A 23209-nucleotide genomic window follows, 5' to 3' on the forward strand; every position below is an offset into this window, starting at 1 on the left:
CTCTACCTCTCTGTGTCCCTCTCTCTCTCTCTCTCCCTCTCTCTCCCTCTCTCCCTCTCTCTCTCTCTCTCCCTCTCTCTCCCTCTCTCTCTCTCCATCTCTCTCTCCCTCTCTCTCTCTCTCTTTCTCTCCCTCTCTCTCTACCTCTCTCTGTGTCTCTCTCTATCTCACATACACACAGCGCTGCAGATACGTATGCATAAATACACATACAGAAGCAAAGGTACTAATACACACACACACACACACACGTACACACACACACACACAACCAAACATCCATGTTTACCCCGTGTTGTCATGGTGACCCACACACACAAGGCCACACCATAAAAAAACAAGACTTTACATGATGAAATTTCTTTGGCCAGTTTTCTGAATTTTTTTTGGAGATGAAGCCATTGTACTAGTCACACTTCTTACATGCTTACTTCACAGCAGCTGCTCCACCCCAGAGAGGAACTGTTTAGAAATCCTGCAGTACTAACGCAGGGAAAAAAACATGACAGAGGAACAATGTTTTGTGCAACCGGCCCCTTAGCCCCTAGAATTTTACCGCTGTAAAATCTCTTTCAATGCAGTAAATGCCTTAACGTTTTTCCTTAACTAAGGAAACCTTCTAAGGGATTCTGTGCAACACCCTTAAGTAAGTCCCTCAGCTAAGGAGAAATTAAGCCTTAAGTGTCATACTTAAGGAGAAAACTTAAGATGTTTTGTGCAACCGGCCTACTTCATTACTCCATTACTACAGTACTTCATTGTATTTCAGTTCTTTCTGAGAACGCTATTGACAAGCACACTGGTGACAAAGTCTTGCTGAGTAGGCTATACAGTACATCCGCTATTGTTAGTGTCATAGAAAGGGAACGCTTCTGCACTTCTGCACCCACAATAAGCAACAAAAGCCAATATATCATGTAAGCATGTTTCTACACACATTTTGGAGTCATCCTATCATCGCTGGAGAGTTTTCTATTATTCCAGCTGTCAAATTGCACAAATCTCGTTTCTCTCACTTCCCAGTTTGTGAAAGGCAGCAGCAACAAAGAAAACAAAGAAAACGCTGTTGCTGTAGTGGTGGGGGGCAAACTAAAGGGATACAGAAGTTGGCAATGTAACGCTGAGGAGGTCTCCAGCTGTGACAGTTGTTTCTAAACATTAGTGACCCGTGGGTATTTACGTTGCATATACCCACGGGTCACTAATGTTTCTTGGACCTCCGGCTAGGGCTGGGTGATATGGCTGAAATCCATTTCACGATAATCATAAGGATTTTTTTATATCGATATATATCACAATATGGCTTACATATGCAAAATCACAGTTAAAATAATCATATTGATGTTCATCGCATTGAACTGCATGATAATGTTAAGTGTGATGTCAAACAAAACTCCTTTTTTTGTCAGAGTTTAAAAAAAAAATTCTTCTTAGGAATGTATACAATAGAATTGTGTATCACAATCTCATCATATCATCACCATATGATTCTATTGAAAGATTATAAACGATAATAAAATGTATGCGTAACATTTAGGAATCACTTGAAACCGTTTCTCTCTCCCTCTAAGCCTCAACCTGCGCTGATTATTTCTGCACCTATCAACTCGCTTTTATATAAGACATAATCCTATTGTGACAGCCATCTGATTGATTCAGCAACTTAGGCGGGTGTGTGTGTGTGTGTGTGTGTGTGTGTGTGTGTGTGTGGGTGGGTGTGGGATTGTCTATGGTCTATGCAAATATGATTCATACAGCCGTTACAATTTGACATACAGGGGTTTTGAAAGAGTTTTTTGGATGCGTTTGAATGTGCAAAATGTGGAGCTGCAGCACATCGATGTGCCGCTCCAAAGTTCACATAAAATCCAGAAGATGCATCAGGAAGTAGATAATTAACTCCTTGACCTATGAATTGAATTAAGGGCAGCTACGTAAAATGAAAAGTAAGAAACATAGAAGGATTTCATTCCAAAACTATATATCCATTGTGGGGAAAAAATCATTACCTGACATTCATCAGTGAATATTTCAAAATCACAGATGTCACAGACTGTATCCTTGAATACATAAGTGTTTTGTACAAAAAATGTCATTATGTGCTTTACATTCATTCTCATTTTGTCAGTAGAGTAGAATAGAGTAGAGTCAGTTTTTCAGATGATGGATATCTCATCTCATATCTCATAATATCTCATTTTGAGAAACACTGTGGAAGGTGTATTGTACCTGAAGCTTGAATGAACATAGCTATAATTTACTGAATGTTGACTGTATCTTTGTAGTGCTGAAGTTCTGCTGTCCTTATTGCAATATGTGTCAGCATGTCATTCATACCTGTAAGTTGTCAATATGTCTCCGCACCAGTGTCATTTTATATTTTTTTTAGACACAGTCAGATATGTCACTTTGGAATGAAACTCTTAACCTGCTTTATAATACCAGGTATATTGCAATTTCAACTTCACGTTCCATATATTGCCACAGAACCAAGCTGATGGAACATATAAAAAAAAATTCCTCTGACATTTACAATATCTAAAATTCAGCGCAACAGAGAGCTAAACACAATGGAAAGACAATGGAAAGTAAGTAAAGGTTGCGTTTGCCCGCCTCATCTCCCTATAAAAAGGGGCAGAGAGATGTGCATCGTTATTTGAGGGGCAGAAGAAGAAGTTACAACCAGGTAACTCACAGTTGCGTTTCCTCATCTCCCTCATTTTGCTATTTACAGGAAAAAAAAAAGTCACGTGCATCGTTATTCGAGGGATGGAAAGGATTAAGACGGGGTAACTCACGGTTGCGCTTGCCCTCCTCGTCTCCCTCCTCGTCGTTCTCGGGGTCGATGTCCTCGGCCTGGGTGATCCAGTCCAGGTAGCCCTTCAGGTCCTCCTCCAGCTGCTGCTTCTCACGCAGCTTCTGGAAGTCTCCTCGCGCCTTGGCCTTCTCTCGCTCTTTGGAGAACTCTCTGGAAGGGGCAGAGCGCAATAAATGGGTCGGATTTGGGTTAGACAGTTATATAGGTAAGGAACTGAACAGGTTCCTTTCTTTTTCTGGTTTATTTTGCTTTGCTTGGAGCCTACACCTCTGTGGCTGACAATTATATAGGACTTATATTGGAGGATTTAACACATATTCTACCACTTCTGATAGTAAATCCTAGCATTTATACTTTGTGGGTGGGGTTTACCACATCAAGACAAGTCAGATAATGTCACACAAGTCATCGGTCACAGAAAATCAGGCTAAATTGACTCTCAAATACTGTCCAATGATTGTCTAAATTTTCTGGCACTCCTTTGTGTGTTAACCCCACCCTTCTCATACTCAGGGCAGGTTAAAACAAACGCTATCAGACCCATATCTGAATGGAATTAATACAAAAGTGTGCATGGAGGCACTTGGATATATACACATCATGCATGCAAGCACCCACAAATACACATATCTGCACACATATCTGCTCAAAGTACATCATAACTGACACACACACACACACACACACACAAACACACACAAAACCTACCCGCTCAGCACACCCAAAACCAGGTTAAGAACAAAGAAGGATCCAAAGATGACCAGACTGACAAAGTAGACCCACGGCAGCTCGAAGCCCATTGCATCGTTCATCTACACAGAAATACAGACAAAGAGGAGAGGAAGATATACATCATATTTCTAATTTAAATTGCGCATAAATGATATAGGTTTTTCTATTTTTCAACAATAGATTTATCTTTCTTCTAAACATGAATTTCGTCTTGTTACATAAATTGTTTGTTTAGTGTCACACATTATCCATGGAATGTTTTTCTGCCACAAAACTGTCCTTGAGGTACAATAAACACCCACTGAACTAAACTGAATTGAACTCTCTGAATCTATTCTTTATTGACGTAAAGCCAAGGCCACATGAAATGACATGGCAGTAAGAGAAGGAAGGAAGGAAGAGAAGGGAAACACGGTTCTATACATTTTCTCTGTATGAATTCTCTTTTCAATGTACTCTGTAGTGTATTGAAGAAGTGTGGCAGCTCAAACCGCTGGGCATGTTCAGTCTCATGGTGAGGATAAGGGAGGGGGGGGGGGGGGGGCAACCTGAGCATGCATACTGTTTTTCAGCAATGCACTGCTTCAGACTCACAGATAGAAGTTGATTAGGTATGTATAAAGAGGATGAACATAGAAGTAATTATTTAAGTTGTGTATGATGGACACTGGGGTGGATAGTTGGACTATAAACATTAAGTTCATTGATTAAGTTTAGCAAAGGGGTAGGACCAAATAAGTATTTTACTTCTTCCTACTCCATTTCGGACATGTAATATTTATTTATTTATGTTGTTTATTGAGAATTTGTTGTATATGTTTACTGTTAATTTTATTGGTTATTCTTGTTTTGTTTTCTTACGTACATATATATATATTTTTTTTTAATGTGTTTGAAATAAATCTATTCTATTCTATTCTATTCTATAGATACACACATTCACACTTAGGAGTTTCCCAGCACAACTGCCATCTTCTACTATTGGCCACTGAGCAGTTTAGGGAGCGGAGAGAGCATTTCTCCGAGCTCTCTTCGGCCTGGGATTCAAGCGAGCCAACGCATTTAACATTTAATAAAACTCAGCAAACCGAGGGCAGCTCAAAGGCCAAATCATTACTTTCTAGACAGAAAGGAAGAGAGCTTCAGCTGGAACTTTGACCACTAGAGGGCACCGTGTGAAAGACAAGAGGCTGAGTGAAGCTCTAGAAAATAATGATGATACTGCCTGTGAACTTCCCTTGGTCTACTGGGTTTTTTTTATTATAGATATATGTTGTTGTTTTTTTTCAAAGATTTAAGGACATTTGCATAAAAAAAACAGTACACACAAGTAGATTTCTCCTCCTTTTTTCTGCTAATCCTCCCAATTCTCCACCCTCCCGGTCTATTGGTTTTTATTAAATATCCAGTGTGGGGCCACTTTGCTGCCTATCTATCTATCTATCTATCTATCTATCTGTCTATCTATCTATCTATCTATCTATCTGTCTATCTATCTATCTATCTATCTATCTATCTGTCTATCTATCTATCTATCTGCCTCTCTCTTTCTCTCTCTGCCCTGCTACTCTTACACCGATATTCTTTCATGTTTGTGGAGAGTCTCCTTCCATCGCCTTCTCCACTTTAACAACAGTATTAGCATGGAATTGCCATGGCAACACATACATGAACAAGAGAAGGAGAGAGTTAGTGAGAGAGGGACAGAGAGAGAGCGAGAGAGAGAGAGAGGTTGAGAGATTCATTATTTCATAAATGAGGGTCTCCGTCAATAAGAGCATGTGGGTGGATTGTGATGAAAACCCATTCTGCGTTGAGCTGGACTTAAATGCTAGCTAATTAAAAGCTGTGCATGATTTTTGCTAATTAGAAGCTGAGGGGTTTAGAGTGAGCGTGTGCTTTCAGTTTTAAAATGTTGGCTGTTATTAAATAGAGCAATGGGAGAAGGTTCAGGCTCGGCCGACAAGAGGTGCAACTCTCAATGAAGAGTTCTACTCCAAAACACTGTATATCCATGTGGGGGGAAAAAATGACCTGAAGTTCAATATCTTTAAAATGTAGTGGATACAGTGTGTAGAAGTATTACTGTTTAGTCAGCTGGGGAGATGTTAGATATCAAATATCTCAACTGGCACATGCTTCTTATGTCTCTCAGTTTTAAAATAAACCATCTTCTCATTTGTAATATTTAGACATGATTATTCTAATTGTGTCCTATATCAAACTGAACGATCAGTCCCTTTCATGTGTAGTTTTATTATCTGTGTTTTCTATTGATTTGCAATGTGAATATGAAAAAACAATGGTAATGCCTTGAATTAAGGTACAAGCTGATGTCACTTATTTCAAGACAAGCCTTGAATGAAATTGAATAATCTCACCTTGTTATTTCAGTCATTTTGAGATAAATAACATTTTAAGACTTATATTATTTGAAACAAGGCAACAATAACATGTTCTCCCCCACAAATGATGCATGCAGGGATGATCCCCCTCTGAGCCAATCAGTAACAAATATGTCACCTTGTTTTGACCTGTAACTGTAGCGCCCCCCTTGGGCCAGTCGGTGTAATTTTAAAAAATACCGGAACGCAGTGATGAGATGCATCATTTCCACAAGTTTGTCAAAATCTGATAAGTCTAGCGTGACGTTCTTTGCAGGAATGCAGAGCGTCATGTTACCCAGTAGAGGACGTCGGTCCAGCCCTCCATGGTGATGCACTGGAACACGGTGAGCATGGCGAACAGGAAGTTGTCGAAGTTGGTGATGCCGTTGTTGGGGCCGTGCCAGCCCTCCCTGCACAGCGTGCCGTTCAGCAGGCAGTGACGGCCGTGACCCGACACGGCGCACGGCGTGGGCTCCTCCTCCGCCAGGGCACCTGGAGGGAGGGGGGGGGGGGGGGGGGGGGCAGATGAGACTTTAAAGGGGCATTAAGTTATCTATGATCTTTATTGACTTTTATGGGTATTAAAACAGACACAAGACTAAATTAAACTGTTTTTTTATGATTTTTTGGGGGTATTTTTACCTTTATTTGATAGTTCAAAGTAAAGATAGACAGCAAAGACTGGGAGAGAGAGGGGGATGACATGCGACAAAGGTCCCAGGCCCGGCGCGGTGGGAAAAGTTAAAATCAATGAACTTTAACCCTGAGGCGGCAGAAAATCGCAGTACAGTACCCAATCAGACTTGAGCAAAACATCCGCCGTGTAAATTTTCCCCCTTTCCCAAATATTAGTTCCCATAGTTCCACATTGTCATCATGGAGGAGAACAGCAACAAATTTCCTCCGTTGATCCACGGCAGAGAATAACGAAAAAGTACTCTTACCTTTGTTTTTTTACTTAATGCTATCCCATTAAAAAACAAGCAGGAATGCATGTGATACGCCCACAAGCGGCGGCAGAGGCTGGTGGCCTCGCTGCTTCCTGTCTGGCTCTACCGTCTGAGTCAGCTCAACCATGGGCTCTTTTGCTTATGGCATTTATACCAAGGTACCACATTTCATTTGAGAATGGTTTTCTGATGTTTAAGAATGCCACACAAAGCACCTTCAAGGATAGCGACTACTACCATGGTGTATAATGTTAAGTATACTGTTATGTAAGGTGACTTGATTTTATGGTAGAGAGGCATGTAAATAACACTGAAATACTGACATGCAACTGAATACAACATGAAATAGTGTGCCTTACCATATGCAGAGATAATCATATGCAGTTGTTTAAGCTATACTGCAGAAAAAGTAGTCCCTATATCCCTTTGTATCGCCTGCCAGGTCACGCATTATTACTATATTTTCTGTCATCACGCCATCATTATATCACCATTACAGTAAGTTACACACACAGAGTACAATCCCACATACATACACACATACTACATTACTACATTAACAAGCACATAACATGTAGACACGCATACAAAATACAACGACATGCTCACACAGCACACGCAGCAGGCTTTCTGTCTCAGTTGACTGCAGTATTTGGTGACACATGCATTATCATCCATTATATTATAACCACATAAATTCACACTCATAAATTCCCTTGACATCAGCAGTCAGACTCTAATCTTTAGCCTGCAACATACATCTCAACACACACACACACACACACACACACACCACAGCACAGCAGACTTCTTCTCTACCCGCCAAAGCTCCCGCTGATACAGTATGAGTCACATTCATAATCAAACATGCTTATGCAGGTATTCATAAAATCCCTCCAGACTTCAGCATTTTAAATATCTTGAGTTAAACCTTCCCTTGCAGCTTTAAGACCGCTACAGCATTCATCCTCACACACACACACACACACACACAAAGGCACATACATCCACAAGCACACACTCACATACTGTATATACAACAAAACAACAGGTATAATCCTCTCTTTCTCTCTCGCTATACCATCATGCATCCTTGCAGCTTTACTGTACACACACGCACGCACACATACACACACACACACACACACACACACAATCACACAAGCTAAGTGCCTTTCTCAGGACCAACAGAACAGACACGAGTGGGGGGATTACAGCGAGCTTCCATCTAGCTCTGTCATGACCTCTCCACTCAGCGCTACAACGCTTCTCCTGACGTACACAAGCAAGCAGATCAAAGAGAGAGAGAGAAAGAAAGAAAAGGTGTGTGTGTGTGAGAGAGAGAGAGAGAGAGAAAGAGACAGAGAGAGAGAGACCGTCCATGAAAATCTGCTGTCGTATTCCTATATAGCCCACCCAAGTCCCAGGAATTAGTCAGCCATTTTAGAATGATAATACCACTGTGTGTGTATGTATGTGTGTGTGTTTGTGTTTACTGATGATTGACATAAATCCGTCCATCCACCCATACATACATCTTGAGTAATTCTGCCATGTTGGATACAATGCTAAAGTGGAGGTCAGGCGTGTTTACATAATAGTCAGATATTAGTCATTTAATCACTGGCTTTAATCCACCATCTGCTGTTCTGTCCTGTTTTTCCTCTGCTTGCCACCATTCACATACATGATGCACGTCCATTCATTCTCTGAGATTAAGTGCTGCATCTGTCCTAAGCTGAGATGTATATGCTGATGTGAAACCTGTTCATATGGTGGCTTGGAATTCAACTTAAAAAGGTTTATAGGGTAAAAATCGCCCTTAAAACAAAATAAACAGTATTCCCATGATCTTGGACAGTTCATTCTTGACTTGTGAAAATGTCAAAAAGTCACAGCTAAAAACTCTGAACAGCTAACCTTTGCTCTAATCCTGCTGCTAAAAATATCTTGTCATCTTAATTTTTTGTCTTTCTTTGTTTCTCTTTTTTCTCTATTATCTTTGGTATACATGCAAATAACTTAACAGAATGAACCAAATGAAACAAAAACAAATTAAAATTAAATTAAGTTAAATGTAATCAAATCTAATTTACAAAACAAAACAAAACAATAATTTAATTTAATTTACAAATTAAATTAAACAAAATTTACAAATTAAATTACATGAAATTAAATTATAAAATGTCCCTTTCCAGAGCCTCAGCAGCCTCACCTGTTCCCACCACGTAACACGTGGCGTGCATCTTGCCGATGAAGAGCTCCAGGCCGATGATGGCGTAGATGATGATGACGAAGAGGACCAGCAGGGCGATGTGCAGCAGGGGAACCATGGCTTTGATGATGGAGTTTAAAACCACCTGTAAACCTGGAAACACACACACACAGAGCCAGAGGTCAGAGGGCACACAATTAGTAATCAGCGCGCACACACACACAGAAATGCACACACACAGAGTGATATGGAACAACACACACAGGGAGAATTTAGAGCAAACACACACACACATATGCATACAAACACAGAGGTATGCACAGACAGAAAGTCAAACAGACAGACAGACAGAAATACGATATATTTATTTGATTTATCACTGTAATTATGCTGTTATCTACTTCACTGAGGGCTGATAAAATCGTTTCTACCTGAGTGGCGAAAGCAAACAGGCAGAAGCATCGCAGCCTAATTACGACCGCATGTATTGTCCAACGAAGACAAATGTTAAACTAGAATAGAACTGTAAATGTCATCCCAACTCAGTTCAACTTCGTCTTTCCCCTCAGGTCCCTTCCTCCCCGAGACCGGTGGATGATGTGTTGCCATGGCAACACAAATAATGCACACACACACACACACACATAAGGGCAGCTTCTTGTAAGGTCAGATGTAAACCGAATCCAGAAATAGTGAAGCAGCAGGCAATATCTCCTGGATTATGAAGGAATTATGAAGGAGTATGAGGACGAAGCAGATGTTCTTCATAGGATGGGAAGTTTGCAGCATTTTTTTTTTTTCAAATACTGAAAAAAATAAAGATGTGCAGGGATTGATTTATTTTACATTCATTAGTTCTTCCAATTTCAATAATCCTCAAGTGCAGTGTTAAAATAAATGCCTAAAAGGTCACAAGTTTGAGTCCTATCAAAGTGTCCTCAAGCAAAACACTGAACCCTACCTGCTCACTCATTGTAAGCAACTCTAATAAAGTGTCAGCTAATTGACTAAGATGTAAAATATGCTCAAGCAATTAAAACAGGTAACTAAAGCAAAGTAATGAGTCCTTGATCTTTCTTAAATCAGAAGTCACGCTGCCACGCTCGCGGCTGTTGCCTGAGCAAGTGCCTGAGGAGAACACTCATCCAGTGTTTGAAACATCTGATGTCTGGATGCTTTAACATGGCCATGGTGACTCACTGGGCTCTAAGATCACTCTATGTAACACTATATTAGATGACACTGTATAAAGTGACAATTCCCTGAGCTTGAAAAAATTGCAATAGTGCAAAAACCTCTCTCTGAGACAACATATTTCTGTTATTGCCATGGCAACTTATGGCCATGTGTAGATCAATATATAAAGCACATATAAAGTTCAACAATTATACAGGGAGAAATCCATTGTAGAAGAGGCAGAGAGACTAATTTCTCCACTGACAGGAGCCTCAATAGACCAGAATGCAATGCAGCCACAAGACATGTTATGTTTTGAGTAAGGTCAAAGTCTTTTTCTCAACTGGAAAAACTCTCACTCCACTATCACCATTGCTCTCCCCACCTACACATATAACCCACAGCTGAACGCAACAGTTTCTTGTGTGATCTGTTGGAGCTGTCGAAAGGCATTCTGGGAGATTTAGGAAATCACCAACTGAAGTAGAAGTAGACGAGGCAGGCTGAGGGAGAGCGCGGGTACACCAAAAAAGTAAATTACTTCACCACAAAATAACTCCTGGAATGGATTGAACATCACAAATTGCTGTTATATAATAATGTAAGAGTATCCAAGGGTGAAGCCACCATATTCACAGCTGCACTAGACAAGATTCTAGTGTAAAAATACCCACTTTATATCAGCCTACATCACAAAGCAGGGCTGCAATAGAGAAGAGCGTCCCATCCCACATAATTGAGACTCGCCCGCTCGTAGATTCGCCCTTTTAGCACGAATTTCTGGTGTCAGTATGTACACTTTCAAAACTTAAAGGATAATGCTGGTCATTTTCAACCTGGACCTTATTTTCCTAGTTTTTGCCATCATGTAAACTGACTGTGTTCAAACTTTCGTAACTTACTCGGGTTCAGCTGATGGAGAACATACAGTATGCTCCATCCAGAGAAAGCTGGCCTCACCAACATTAGATCTTTTGGTATTCTTTAAAGCATCACAGACCGGCCAGGGGGGTAAACATGCACCTCTGAATGCTGTTTACTTGCGTCGTGTTACAGGATTTTTGGGTAGTGAAGTTCAAACGGTGTTTTTGAAGTTGCCTGGTGCAGCTTTAATTTGTGCTAAATCGCAGGGGACAGCGTGTTCACTCACTGGGCACTCCAGAGACAAGGCGAAGGGGTCGGAGCACTCGAAAGGCTCGGAGGGCCTTGACGTCAAAACCCCCCGGTTTGCCTCCGGACTGGCCGCCGGCGTCAGCGTCTTTGGTGATCAACTCCAGAACCACGCTGAACAACCTGGAGAGGGCAGAGAGGGACGAGGAGGGGCGAGAGAGAGGGAGGGAAAAGGAGAAAGGGGAGATGGAGAGAAAGAGAGAGAGAGGGAGGGCGAAGGAGGGAGAAAGAGAGAGGGAAAGGGGGTGAGAGAGATCGGGTGAGAGAGGGAGAGAAAAGAGAGAGAGGGGGAGAAACAGAGAGAAAGAAGAGAGAAGTGAGAGAGACGGGGTGAAAAATAGAGAAAAAAAATAAAATAAAATAAAAAGAGAAAGAGAACTTTTCTAGCTTCTTTTATGTGTGCACATATGCGTCCACGTATGTCTGCCTGATTCACATTTGTCTTTGTGTACATGCATCTGTGTGTGTCCGTGTGTGTGTGTGTGTGTGTGTGTGTGTGTGTGTGTGTGTGACAGTGGTAGTGATCTCAGTGTGTATTTACCTGCAGTTTTTCACACCTCATCCACAGTTTACACTGGAGGCCCACTGGTCCCAGGTGGTCTACTGATAAACCATCACCTCAGCAGTCAACAAGGCCTGCATGTGTGTGTGTGTGTGTGTGTGTGTGTGTGTGTGTGTGAGTGCATGTGTGCATCTGTACATGTGCGTTTGTCACAGCCATCTCTTAATCTCTTCACCTCTATCTCAGATGACGTCAATTCTTTCAACGTCAATTCTTTCATGTACTGCAACTCACAGAAGTGTGCGTGTGTGTGTGTGTGTGTTTAATCATCTGTGTGAGAGTGTGTGTGCATTTGTCTTTGACTCTGAGCATGCATGTGTGTGTAACTGTGCATGTGTCCTGTTGTTATTGGACCTGGTGAGAGTAGTAAGCCGATGATCCTTTTTTGATCAAGAGATTGACACAAAAACAAGAATGGACAGCTAAATGTTGCGTCATGCTGCTTTTGTGCTGCATGTACAGTGTGTGTTTGTGTGTGTGTGTGTGTGTGTGTGTGTGTGTGTGTGTGTGTCTGGGCCTTTGACTGTGTGTGTTTGTACATACATGCTGTATTATGTGCTGCATGTCAACTCACCCGACTATGACGATGACAAAGTCCAGCATGTTCCAACCGTTTCTGACGTAGGAGTTTTGGTGCATGACCAGGCCGTAGGCAATAATCTTCAGAAACGTCTCTATGGTGAAAATGATCAGGAAGGCATATTCTACTGTCTCCTGCATGGAGGAAGCAAGGAAGGAAGGAAGGAAGGAAGGGAGAGAGAGAGAGAGAGAGAGAGAAAGAAAGTTTATTCATCTGATTTTACGAACTCACTTTACCAGTTATAAAGAACATGATATTATTATGCTTCATGTAAAAAAAACTGAATGCGACCTGTGTGAAGAGAGTCATATGCATGGATGGCGCCAAAATAATATTATAAGGTATGACGGTGATGCAGGTGTAGGTATAAGGCACAACCAAGACTTGTTTACAAAAAGTGTTCCCTGGTTACCACAAGAGTTGGCATGGCAACCAATTCCTTTTTCTTAATTAACCCTTCATGGGAATTATCAGCTTGGTTGGGAAGTGTCTTTGACCAATCAGATTGCTGGCTGAAACAACACGCTGCAGAGAGTGTAGTGGATAAGATCATGACTCCTGCTGGCCTGAGATCAGATCTCCAGCATCTTCTCTACTGTGTCTATTTCAACTCTTATTTGACCAGGCAAGCTGACAAATGATTCATTCTTATGATTTACAGCAACAGTCTGGGGGAGCAGCTTCAGGGGGACGGAGGGTTACACACATACACTCACACACTTAATACTCCAATACTACTTTGATACTGTTGAAAAAGCTTGAATTTAATACAGAGGTTACAGAGGTTTACTATTTCTGTTCAGAGACAGTTCACCTGATCATGAAGAATATGATCTGATAGTAGACACAAGCACTCACACACAAACACACGCATGCACACACACGCTGTTTGGTAGGTGACGTGTGTGTATCTGTAGGTGCACATGGGCGTGTGTGTGTGTGTGCAAATGCACAGATTGATGAAATTAAAGTCAAGTGGTTGTGTGTTTGTGAGTCTGTAGCAAGAATAGCTGCAACCATGCAGAGCTGAATTCATTAAATCCAGTTTAAATAATGAGATAACTGAGAGGAAGAGAGGGGGAGCAAGAGAGAGACTTGTGAATTTGCCATATTATCTCACTACTGGCAAGGAAGGAATCGAGTCTAATGAGTGCACTAATTTTGCCACTGTACATGTGTCATATGACTCTGGTTTGGTCCTACTTCCTGAGACCTGAGATCCTGTCAGCTACAGACTGCAACAACAACAACCTGCAGCCATTTAGTTCAACCACTGAATTTCAGCATTCGGATATATTTTTAGAAGACCTAGGATGCCAGTTTGTATTTGCTACTGTCCCCTATAGCCAGAAAAGAGAGAAATGTTTTTTCCACCTTGTGTTCTGTGAAGCAAACCAATGTAGAGATTTGGAAAAGATGGAAAACGTGACTGTGAGAGGATAAAGGCGAGGTTTTCTGGGGATATGAGCACATTTTCTGGTTCAAGACTGTTTATCCAATAAAGATTATTTGAGGGTAAAAACTGAACATTCTGCGAGTCGACGAAATCATTCACCCGTGTCGATGAGTGACATTGGAGTTTTGATTCTCCAGGTTTTATTTTTGGGAGAGTTGTCCGTGTTAAATTCCTAAAAAAAAGACTGAACTGTCCTGGGTCCCTACAGCAAAATATGCATCTATAATGTATGACACAGCTGCCCTTGAATGCAGTTCAGCATCCTTTGTTTTTAAATACACTGGCAAGCTGTGCCTGTGCTGCGCCCTCTATTATTATTAACTCACAGCAACCTGCTGTGTGTTGCGACAGGAGTTAACAAGCACATGATCCATTTAAAAAGGTGCGTGGTTTATCACTGCTGTTGCAGATAAATGTCGCACCTCCAATTTCTGTCAATTTCATGTTTTTTTTTCTTCTTGAATTTAAGGTTTACATCGTCCTTTACAGTTTGAGCAAGTTTCCTGACCATAGGGTCCATGAAACCCATTCAAACCTCATACTAGAGCTTCAAAAATGCATGGCTGTCAATCTGAAAACAAAGCTGTTTGATGAAGGTTTTCATCCAACAGCAGTATATGATACATGAGACAGCTGCCTTTTATGCAAGGCGGTGGGTGGAGAAGGCCTGTATGAAACTGTAGCCCATGCACCTTTGACCACAGTATGATACATTCAGATGATCCTCATAAACTTGTATGTAAATCTTTGAGTTACCACAACAAAGCTACATCCCAAGAGTTGACTACGCTATAAATAATGATTGTACCTGACTTTGAAACTGAGACATGATGGAAAAATCTAGCCTTCATGTTTATCCATGAAACATCATTACGATTCATCAATAATATGATATTGATCAACTGTTACTGTGCTGAACAGACAAAGAAAGACAAGACAGACAAACACCTAGAGAAACTCAAACTTCACCTGCACAAAATACAAGAAGAAAAGACGACACAGTACTAGACACACTGTTTGACAGGTGATCTCTGGCGAACAATGACCGCTTAGCAGCAAAAATGTCACAAAAATCAATCAATCAACCGATCAAAAAATCGCGCAGATTACCACTTTAACATATGCAGTGTAGAGCACTATATAAAGGACACAGAGGTAAAACTGCTACCAGTATTCATAGTGTACTCAGTACTCATTGTGCAACAGTGAGTTGATTAAAGACTTTTTATTTACCAACATGTCAGTTTAACAAGTTTACAAGGTGCCCCTGAATGCATCATTAATCCAGCCCTGGCATGAGCTTCTGCCTGTGTGGGAGAATAAAAGTCATTATCTCAGGGGCAACAACAAAGTCACCCCCGAAGATCAAAACTCTTCAGTCATATGTCCTGTTGCATCATCAGAACGTTTCCATGGTAACGGTGTGTGTGCCTAGGCTCCAATGCTGGTAATGCAAACAGGTCCTTGTACTTGGCGACGTTTTAGACATCCCTAATACACACACACACACACACACACACACACACACACACACACACACATCACACAAACACACAATCTATTTATCACACTTCCACATTATTTCCCTTTCTCACTTCCACTTTCTTTCTCTCTCACAGAAACACATTCTCACTCTCCCTTTCCTCTTTGTCCCTCGCTCTCGCTCTCTCTCTCTCACTCTTGCATTGTCTCTCGCTTTCTCTTTCCATGTCTCCCACACACAAACACACTCTCTCTCTCTCTCTCTCTCTCTCTCTCTCTCTCTCTCTCTCTCTCTCTCTCTCTCTCTCTCTCTCTCTCTCTCTCTCTCTCTCTCTCTCTCTGTCTCTCTCTCCCTCTCTCTCCCTCTCTCTTTGTCTCACTCATGCAAACTAGTGATTTGGTGGCAGGTTTAAAGGCCTATTAAGCCAAGCACTTCTCTTGTTGATTTAGCTGAGAGAGGACACACACACATGCACACACACACAATGCACACAACACACACTCAGGCAGCATGCACAAAGACACACATGCGCACGCTCACACACATTTCAAACACATAGACGACTACAGTAATAATGCACATTCTGACTACACACACACACCCACACACGGGCAGAGAGACCTGCAGTAGTACACACGTTCAAACCACACTTCTAAAAGGCAGCCAGCCAACCGGCCAGACAGTTTCACACAGGGATTAGAGACACTAATGGCAATGCTGACTTGGAAATAGCCACAGTAGGGACGGGTGCTTCAGCAGTGGCCATTGTAGAAACACCGCAGCCACCTCCGCCTCGCATGCATCCTTCTTTAGCGCTGCAGGATCGGCCTGTGCTTCCTCTCAGGAGATGAAGGATTCAGCCGAAACGTAAATACGAATCCTTTTTACGACTTCTGTGTCTTTGTCTGGGTTATAGCTGCTGTGGAAGCTGAGCGGTCTGCCATTGCAGTAGCTGGGTGATGACCTGCTGAGGTCAATAAGCACCATGACTCAGAGCTGCTTCACACTGATAAGAGCCTTCGAAGCACACACACACACACACACACACACACACATGCACACACACCTGCCTCCATCCAATTTAGCATTCTTACCCCCATCCCCCTTTTGTTTACATAGGACTGAAATGTCTGCTCTTTCTGCTCAGCTGTGTGTGTGTGTGTGTGTGTGTGTGTGTGTGTGTGTGTGTTCAAACAAGCATGCATTTTTGAGTAAACATATGCACATTTTTCTGTATGCGTGCTAGCATGTATTTAAGTGTGTGTGTGTGTGTGTGTGTGGGTGTGTGGGTGTGTGTGTGTGTGTGCGAGTGTGTGTGTGTGGGTGTGTGTGCGAGTGTGTGTGTGTGTCCCAGCCAGCTGCATTCAGGTTGTGACCCAGGAGAAAGACAGATAATCAACAGGGCCACGTCTGAAGAATGGAGATTACTGCTGCACAAAGGAGACAATAGAAAGAGCACTCACATGATTTACACACGCATACAAACACACGCAAATACACATGATTATACATACACATTTACACACACAAGTGCACACGCTCACACACACACAGAAATGCACACACACTCAATAGAAACAGTGCAAATGAAATAGTCAGTAATTAGTAGAACCCCTGACAGAGCCGCGAGAACAAAAGCAACAGACAAAAAAAAACATTATTTAGTAGGCAGGCTAGGCTTCCATTATACTGCTTTTATTCCACTGTATCATAAGACAATGGAGACAACGTGTTGGCCTGCATATGTTAGACAGTCACTTAGTAGTAAGAACAGAACAAAGAGTTTAGTTTCAGCCTAGACACAGAAACTGCCAATAGGGCTTTTCCTGAAGCCCCAAAGCTATGCTATTGCTCATATGAGGTTAGAGCGTCTCTGGAATTGTAATAGTTATAGTTTTACTGACAATGGATCCATATTCCCTCTGCTTCTTACCTATCAAAGGAGGTGAGAACCATGCATATAAGTCTTATAGTTGTTAATTCATTTTAGGTAAGTGATTTTAGGCGTTTTTCCTGATTTCTGGCCAGGGTTTAAGCGGTTAATGACATTTAGAGTTAAGATATAATTCAGAGAGAGAATAAGGGAAGAATCGTAGAGCACACGTGTTGCATCCATGCTTGTATCTGAAGCAGAAAGTGCCTTATTTCACCTTTTTTAAAGTATATTCACACATGGGTGAAACTACTTGCCATAAAAGGCAAACAAGAATTGAAAAGTGAAAATTGCTTTTTCGACAGCAGCTGGAATTCTCAACCATTTTCAATTCAAGAAATTCGGTCTAGGTTGTTACAATACTGCCACTCTTGTAATTCAGGACATTGTGTGGAGACACACCAGAAACCCATTTTCAAAGCCATAGTTTAGGAAACCAGAGAATAAAATGTGAGGAGACATGCTGTGCTCATGTAACTTTCCGCCCCAACCTCCTCCTCCTCCCTACAGCATCCGGATTTCATAATTATAGGCAGCAAAGTAATAGTCTCACTTTGCCCTCTGCCCCATTACGTACGCACCTCATGATAGCCATAATGCGCATGGCATGCTATTACATAATGAATGTTAAATCCTTTTTTTTTTTCACATCCACAGGGGGGTTCCTGGATCGTAAGTAGAGGATAGGAGAATAAATAATAGGTGGCACAGACCCGAGGCTGTTTTTGTCTGATAGAATTAGAATAGGCGCTTCCTGGTTGAGGTAAGTGGGGGCGAGGTTTAGTGGTGGCCAGGAGGCGGAGAGGGACAGCAAGTGGCACCTGAACCCGGTTAACCCTCTCCTCGCACTGGGGAGGAGACTGAGGAGTGCGATGCCACAACATTGAAGATGAAGAGAGCTGCTGTGTGTGATTTTATTTTGTTCCATATAAACTGGTGTCGCTTCCAGAAAGGGTAAATAAAACTGTTTAGCTGCTGATTTCCACCCCGCTGTTCTTGCTCCCCGTGTCCAAGCCCAGTGAAGAACGCCACACTAATGCATCATGGTAATCTCCTTCTGTACACCTAATACGGCTGCGGCAGGGATAACGTTGCCATGGAAATCAGGCTTGTTTCATGTGTGGGCAGTGAATGAGACTCGAAGTTGGGATATTCAAGACAACTGCCTCTGGTGTATGAAGTCAGAATAATATGAATTTTCCATGGTAACACATTTGCTTTTTTACCAGTCCGCTGCACTCTACTGATTGGTCAGTTCCTTAACCTGAATATTGTTAAAGTAATACATTATTACCACCAATTATCAGGCATTCTATGGCTTTGAATCATAAAGATTCATATGAGCTTTAAAGGTGAATAAACTACAGTATTTCACACATAAACAGCGGAGTTAAAGCTGCTGTTTTATAAGTTGACATTTTGTTTGAATTCAGCAAAAGTAATTTCCATGTTGGGTGAATGTAAATGAGTAATATAATGCCAGAATCTCTGCAATACTGATATTGCTATTTGTAAATAGCAATATCAATAATACAATAATATAAGTAAATGTTCTGGCTCAGGTATCTGACCAGTTGAAGTAAACTTTAGAGCAGGAGGGCTTCACTATGAGTCGTCAATCAGCTGTGATTGACAACTGGCTGGGTGAGTAATAGAGCAGTGGTTCTCAACGTGGGGTCCGGGGACCACCAGGGGTCCTTCAGGGGATTCCAGGGGGTCCCCAGCAAATTGATGAATTGTTAAACATCACCATTATTTCACTGATAAGAAGTTAACACAATTAGAAAATGTAGAAGATTGACTAGTTTCACTGTTATCTCTCTACCTACAATACAGATAGTCATGGGATTCTGGACAAAATCATATCTAACAATAAAAATATTCTCAGATTTGGGTCTGAGAGACAAAATCTCATCAAATGGGGGTCTGTGGCTCTCATGTGGACTACATCTGGGGTCCTTGATATGAAAAAGGTTGAGAATCACTGTAATAGAGGAAGGGGAGGGGGGGCTAAGTGCGTTCGTCTTCTTGCTCTTCCTTCAAACTTACCTATTTTAAGATGGGTTTACCCTCCGCTAACTGCACATCACGGGACCCACCGCTGAAGCCAGAGAGGACGTGAAGCAGCTTAATTGATTTAAGGAGGAGCAGTGCATCCTGTAAGCTCCCAAATCCTCTGTTTTGGGAGCTCGACAGGAACTTTTAGTTGCTTGGGCCGAGGCCAGCAGAGCTCAGAGTCTCCGTGCAGAGGGCAACCAAAATGTCCGGCATGGTGTTTTCGGAAACACAGAGAGGTAGAGAGCTAGGTTCGTTTTCAGTCAGTAGAGGTCACTGCTGAGCGCTGCACACTACATGGAAGGGAAATGGTTCTCAAGTGTTTTCATGTCACGGACCCCCAAACACACATTAGGCCCTGGACCCCTATTTGATAAGATTTAGTCCCATATGGGAAAATTGCTGTTGTTGTTGATTTATTATTAGTAGTAATTAGTATTAATTATAGAACTGTTTACACTCGTGGGCAGATAATAGGCTAGTGGTGAGAGTGAAACCTATGATTAGAATAGTCAATCAAACACATTCTCTAATTTCCTGTGAATTGAACTATAGTGGAATTATACTGTTCAACATTTTGAAGGGGACCCCCTGGAACCTATTGAAGGTCCCCTGGGAGTCCCCGGACCCCACTTTGAGAAACACTGCAGGAGGGGTCTGCCCTGAAAGTTAACAGTCTTTAGGTTCTGCTACATGTTAGGGGTCAGCCATATGTCCTACACTATTATGGGTTTATGGATCGAGTGCATGGTATGGATCTGTCTATGTCCTATATTAGCAGTCTGTGACCATGTGCCATGAGGAGCCATGTGACTTCATCCAACCAGACACTACACCGGCTGATTTCACTGGTTAAGTCGGTTTATAGAGAAGCTAGCAACAACAGTACACATAAAAATGGCCGCCACTCCGACCATCCTGGAACATTGATTTGAATGGGAATGACCGTTCTATCCATTCAAGTTCTGTGGTTCTGCTGTGGTTCCACTTGTCTGGTTGAAGGTGTGAAAATCAGTGTTGGATGAACCAGACCACTGTCCTACACCCAAAATATTAGGCTTTATGGTCTGGCCTGTGTCTTTAACATGAGAGGGTTATGGCTCTGTATGATGAGTCAAGTAAGTCATGGTATGAGTCAATGTTGCACTGTTACCACGTCAGTAATTTCCCCTCTTGGAATAATAAAGCTCATCTAATCAAATCAAATTTTGATTTCATCTCAAAATACACTGATCGCTGTTATCCATGTAAGCCATTAATAGACTCTGATTCAACGCAGCACACAGATTAGTCAAATACAATCAAATCATATTTACATTCAATACAGATCGTCAACAGTCCGGCAGGGTTTTTACCAGCCATTTAGAGGAGATTAGGTGGATGCCAGGGAACCACTATTTGTGAAAAAAGTGATACCTACTCCAACAAAATGAGTGCTAAAACAAAATGAAAACAAATAACTTTACTTTTAAAGGACAGTAAGTAACTGAAGTCCTTGGTAAACAAAATGGTAATACTTGATAAGGACTGAATCATCTATAAGTTACAGATACTGGCTGATGAACTTCAGCCAATTTATTAAATTTTCACAAGTTATTACATTATCCAGCAGTCAATACATTATCAGTTGCTACATGCCATATAAATATACTTTGTCAGGAAAAAAGGTAGACAGGCTAAATGTCCAGTGTGCAGGAAGTAGCTCACTTGTGACAGAAAGAAATACAGTTTGAATTGATTTAAATAATTATATCCAGTTCTGATTTACTGACTTGCTGCTTGGCTTGGAGCATTGAATCTAAACAGCTGATGAGGTAAAGGATTATAGCGGCCAGATCAGCGAGAGAGAGAGAGAGAGAGAGAGAGAGAGAGAGAGAGAGAGAGAGGCAGTGATAGGGTGAGAATTAGAGGGGGAAAAAAAGCAAATAGGGAAGAGAGAGCGAGGGAGGACAGATAAGGAAAGAGAAAAAAAGCCATGGAAAGAGAGGGACGAAAGGGAGGGAAGAAGGAGACGGGAGAGCAAAAAGGAAAGAGAAAGATGGAGAGAGACAGATAGAGGGAAGGAGAGAGAGAGGGGGGGAGGGAGACAGAAAGAGAAAGAAGTCAGAATGAGAGAATGGCAGTTCATCACCCATCAGTTCACTGTTCATCTATATGTGAACTTTGGGTGAACTCTCTTAGCTAGACTCTGAGATGAACACAGAGAAAAGAAACTGGGACTGTGGCATCTATCTATCTATCTATCTATCTATCTATCTATCTATCTATATATCTAAAAAAAAAACATTGGGATACAAACTCATCTCTCATGCTTCCCATCCAAACTACATTTACATTGTCTAAACATGACTCCATGTTGACATCTACATGTTTTGCTGTCAACTGTCAGCAGACTGTAAAATGGTTAAGAATTAATTAGTGTGTTTGCTCACAGGACTAAAGAGACACTGGTAGCAGTTGGCTGCACTCTGCAAGCATCCAAACGGGTTGTGTGAATCTTTGCAGTTATATTAACAAGTACAGGTTTTGTACAGTCCCCCGGTGCACGGCCACCTAATTAATTATCAGTTTATTTGAATGTGTTTTCAGCTGCCTGGCTCCCAAGTTGCCCTTAATCTCTTCTACAGATAATACAGTAAAGTGAGGTTACCTGTCATGTTAGTTAACATTAGCAATCTAATGGGTGAGCATACCATGACCATTTCATGACCATAAGACAACACATATTCCAGTATTTTATAATACAGAGCATTGTTGTATAATCAGTGCTTCTATGTATTTATGTAATATGCTATAAGCTATTCAAAGTCCCTAGAATATGTGTTGTCTTACGGCCATGAAAAGATTTAGCTATAATGCTACCTCGCTGTATAGCAGCAGCCCATGCAAACCCAGCAAGCATTCGACAGACGGCTATGTGTTCAATGTCAACCTACCAAGCACAAAATGTTAAAAATATGACACTGTGGTGAAAATTCATTTTAAAACAGCTTCAGAGACTGTTTTAAACTGATATATTTAGGTCCCGATGTCACAAAATGATACAGTTAGCAGCTATGGACGACTACAGACGTCTCAACTTTCATTTTGGCACAGGTTTTCAACGTTGATGTAGGCATCTATTCCCATTCAAACCACATTTAGATCACCTAAACATGTCATTAGCTATGTCCAGGTTTCTATGTTTTGCTGTCAACTGTGTCAGCAGACTGTAAAGTAGTAAGAATTAGCTGTGTTTGCTAACAGGCCTGAAGAGAGGCTGGTAGTATTGCTAATGAGTTGGCTGTGCTCCGCAAGCGCCCGAATAGGTGGTGTGAATCTGTATGGTTATATTAAGAAAGGAACACAGAAAAGAAGAGGAAAAACAGAGGCTGAGTGAAAGCGACAGACTTTTAAGGGAGGGGATGGGACGGGGAGAGCGGCTCTGTGTGGGCGTCTGGAAGGAGAGATTGAGAGTGTGAGAAGGACGGAGAGAGAGACAGAGAGAAACGATAGAGGGATAGAGTGAAAGTGAGCTTGTGAGGTTTCTCTCCTCGCTGTAATTCTGTCTGTCGCTAGCTGTGGGCCGCCGCTCTCTGTCCCTTTCTTTCTTCCTCTCTCTCTTTCTTTCTTTCTCTCTCTTTCTTTCTTTCTTTCTTTCTTTCTTTCTTTCTTTCTTTCTTTCTCTTTCTTTATGCCCTTCTCTTTTTCTC

General features: G+C 41.6%; 1 protein-coding gene across 1 annotated transcript in view; it reads right to left on the reverse strand.

The window, feature by feature from the left end:
• Positions 1-23209, reverse strand: part of cacna1db (calcium channel, voltage-dependent, L type, alpha 1D subunit, b) — a 114085-nt gene that overhangs the window by 57992 nt on the left and 32884 nt on the right. Inside the window, exons 4-9 of the mRNA XM_078288239.1 lie at positions 12585-12724; positions 11429-11571; positions 9103-9255; positions 6233-6429; positions 3527-3630; positions 2799-2968 (exon numbers count right to left, since the gene is read on the reverse strand). Coding sequence (XP_078144365.1) covers positions 2799-2968; positions 3527-3630; positions 6233-6429; positions 9103-9255; positions 11429-11571; positions 12585-12724 — 907 coding nt within the window. The remainder of the gene's footprint in view (positions 1-2798; positions 2969-3526; positions 3631-6232; positions 6430-9102; positions 9256-11428; positions 11572-12584; positions 12725-23209) is intronic.

Source organism: Centroberyx gerrardi, chromosome 14 (genome assembly GCF_048128805.1).
Source record: "Centroberyx gerrardi isolate f3 chromosome 14, fCenGer3.hap1.cur.20231027, whole genome shotgun sequence".
In the NCBI taxonomy this organism is placed as follows: Eukaryota; Metazoa; Chordata; class Actinopteri; order Beryciformes; family Berycidae; genus Centroberyx; species Centroberyx gerrardi.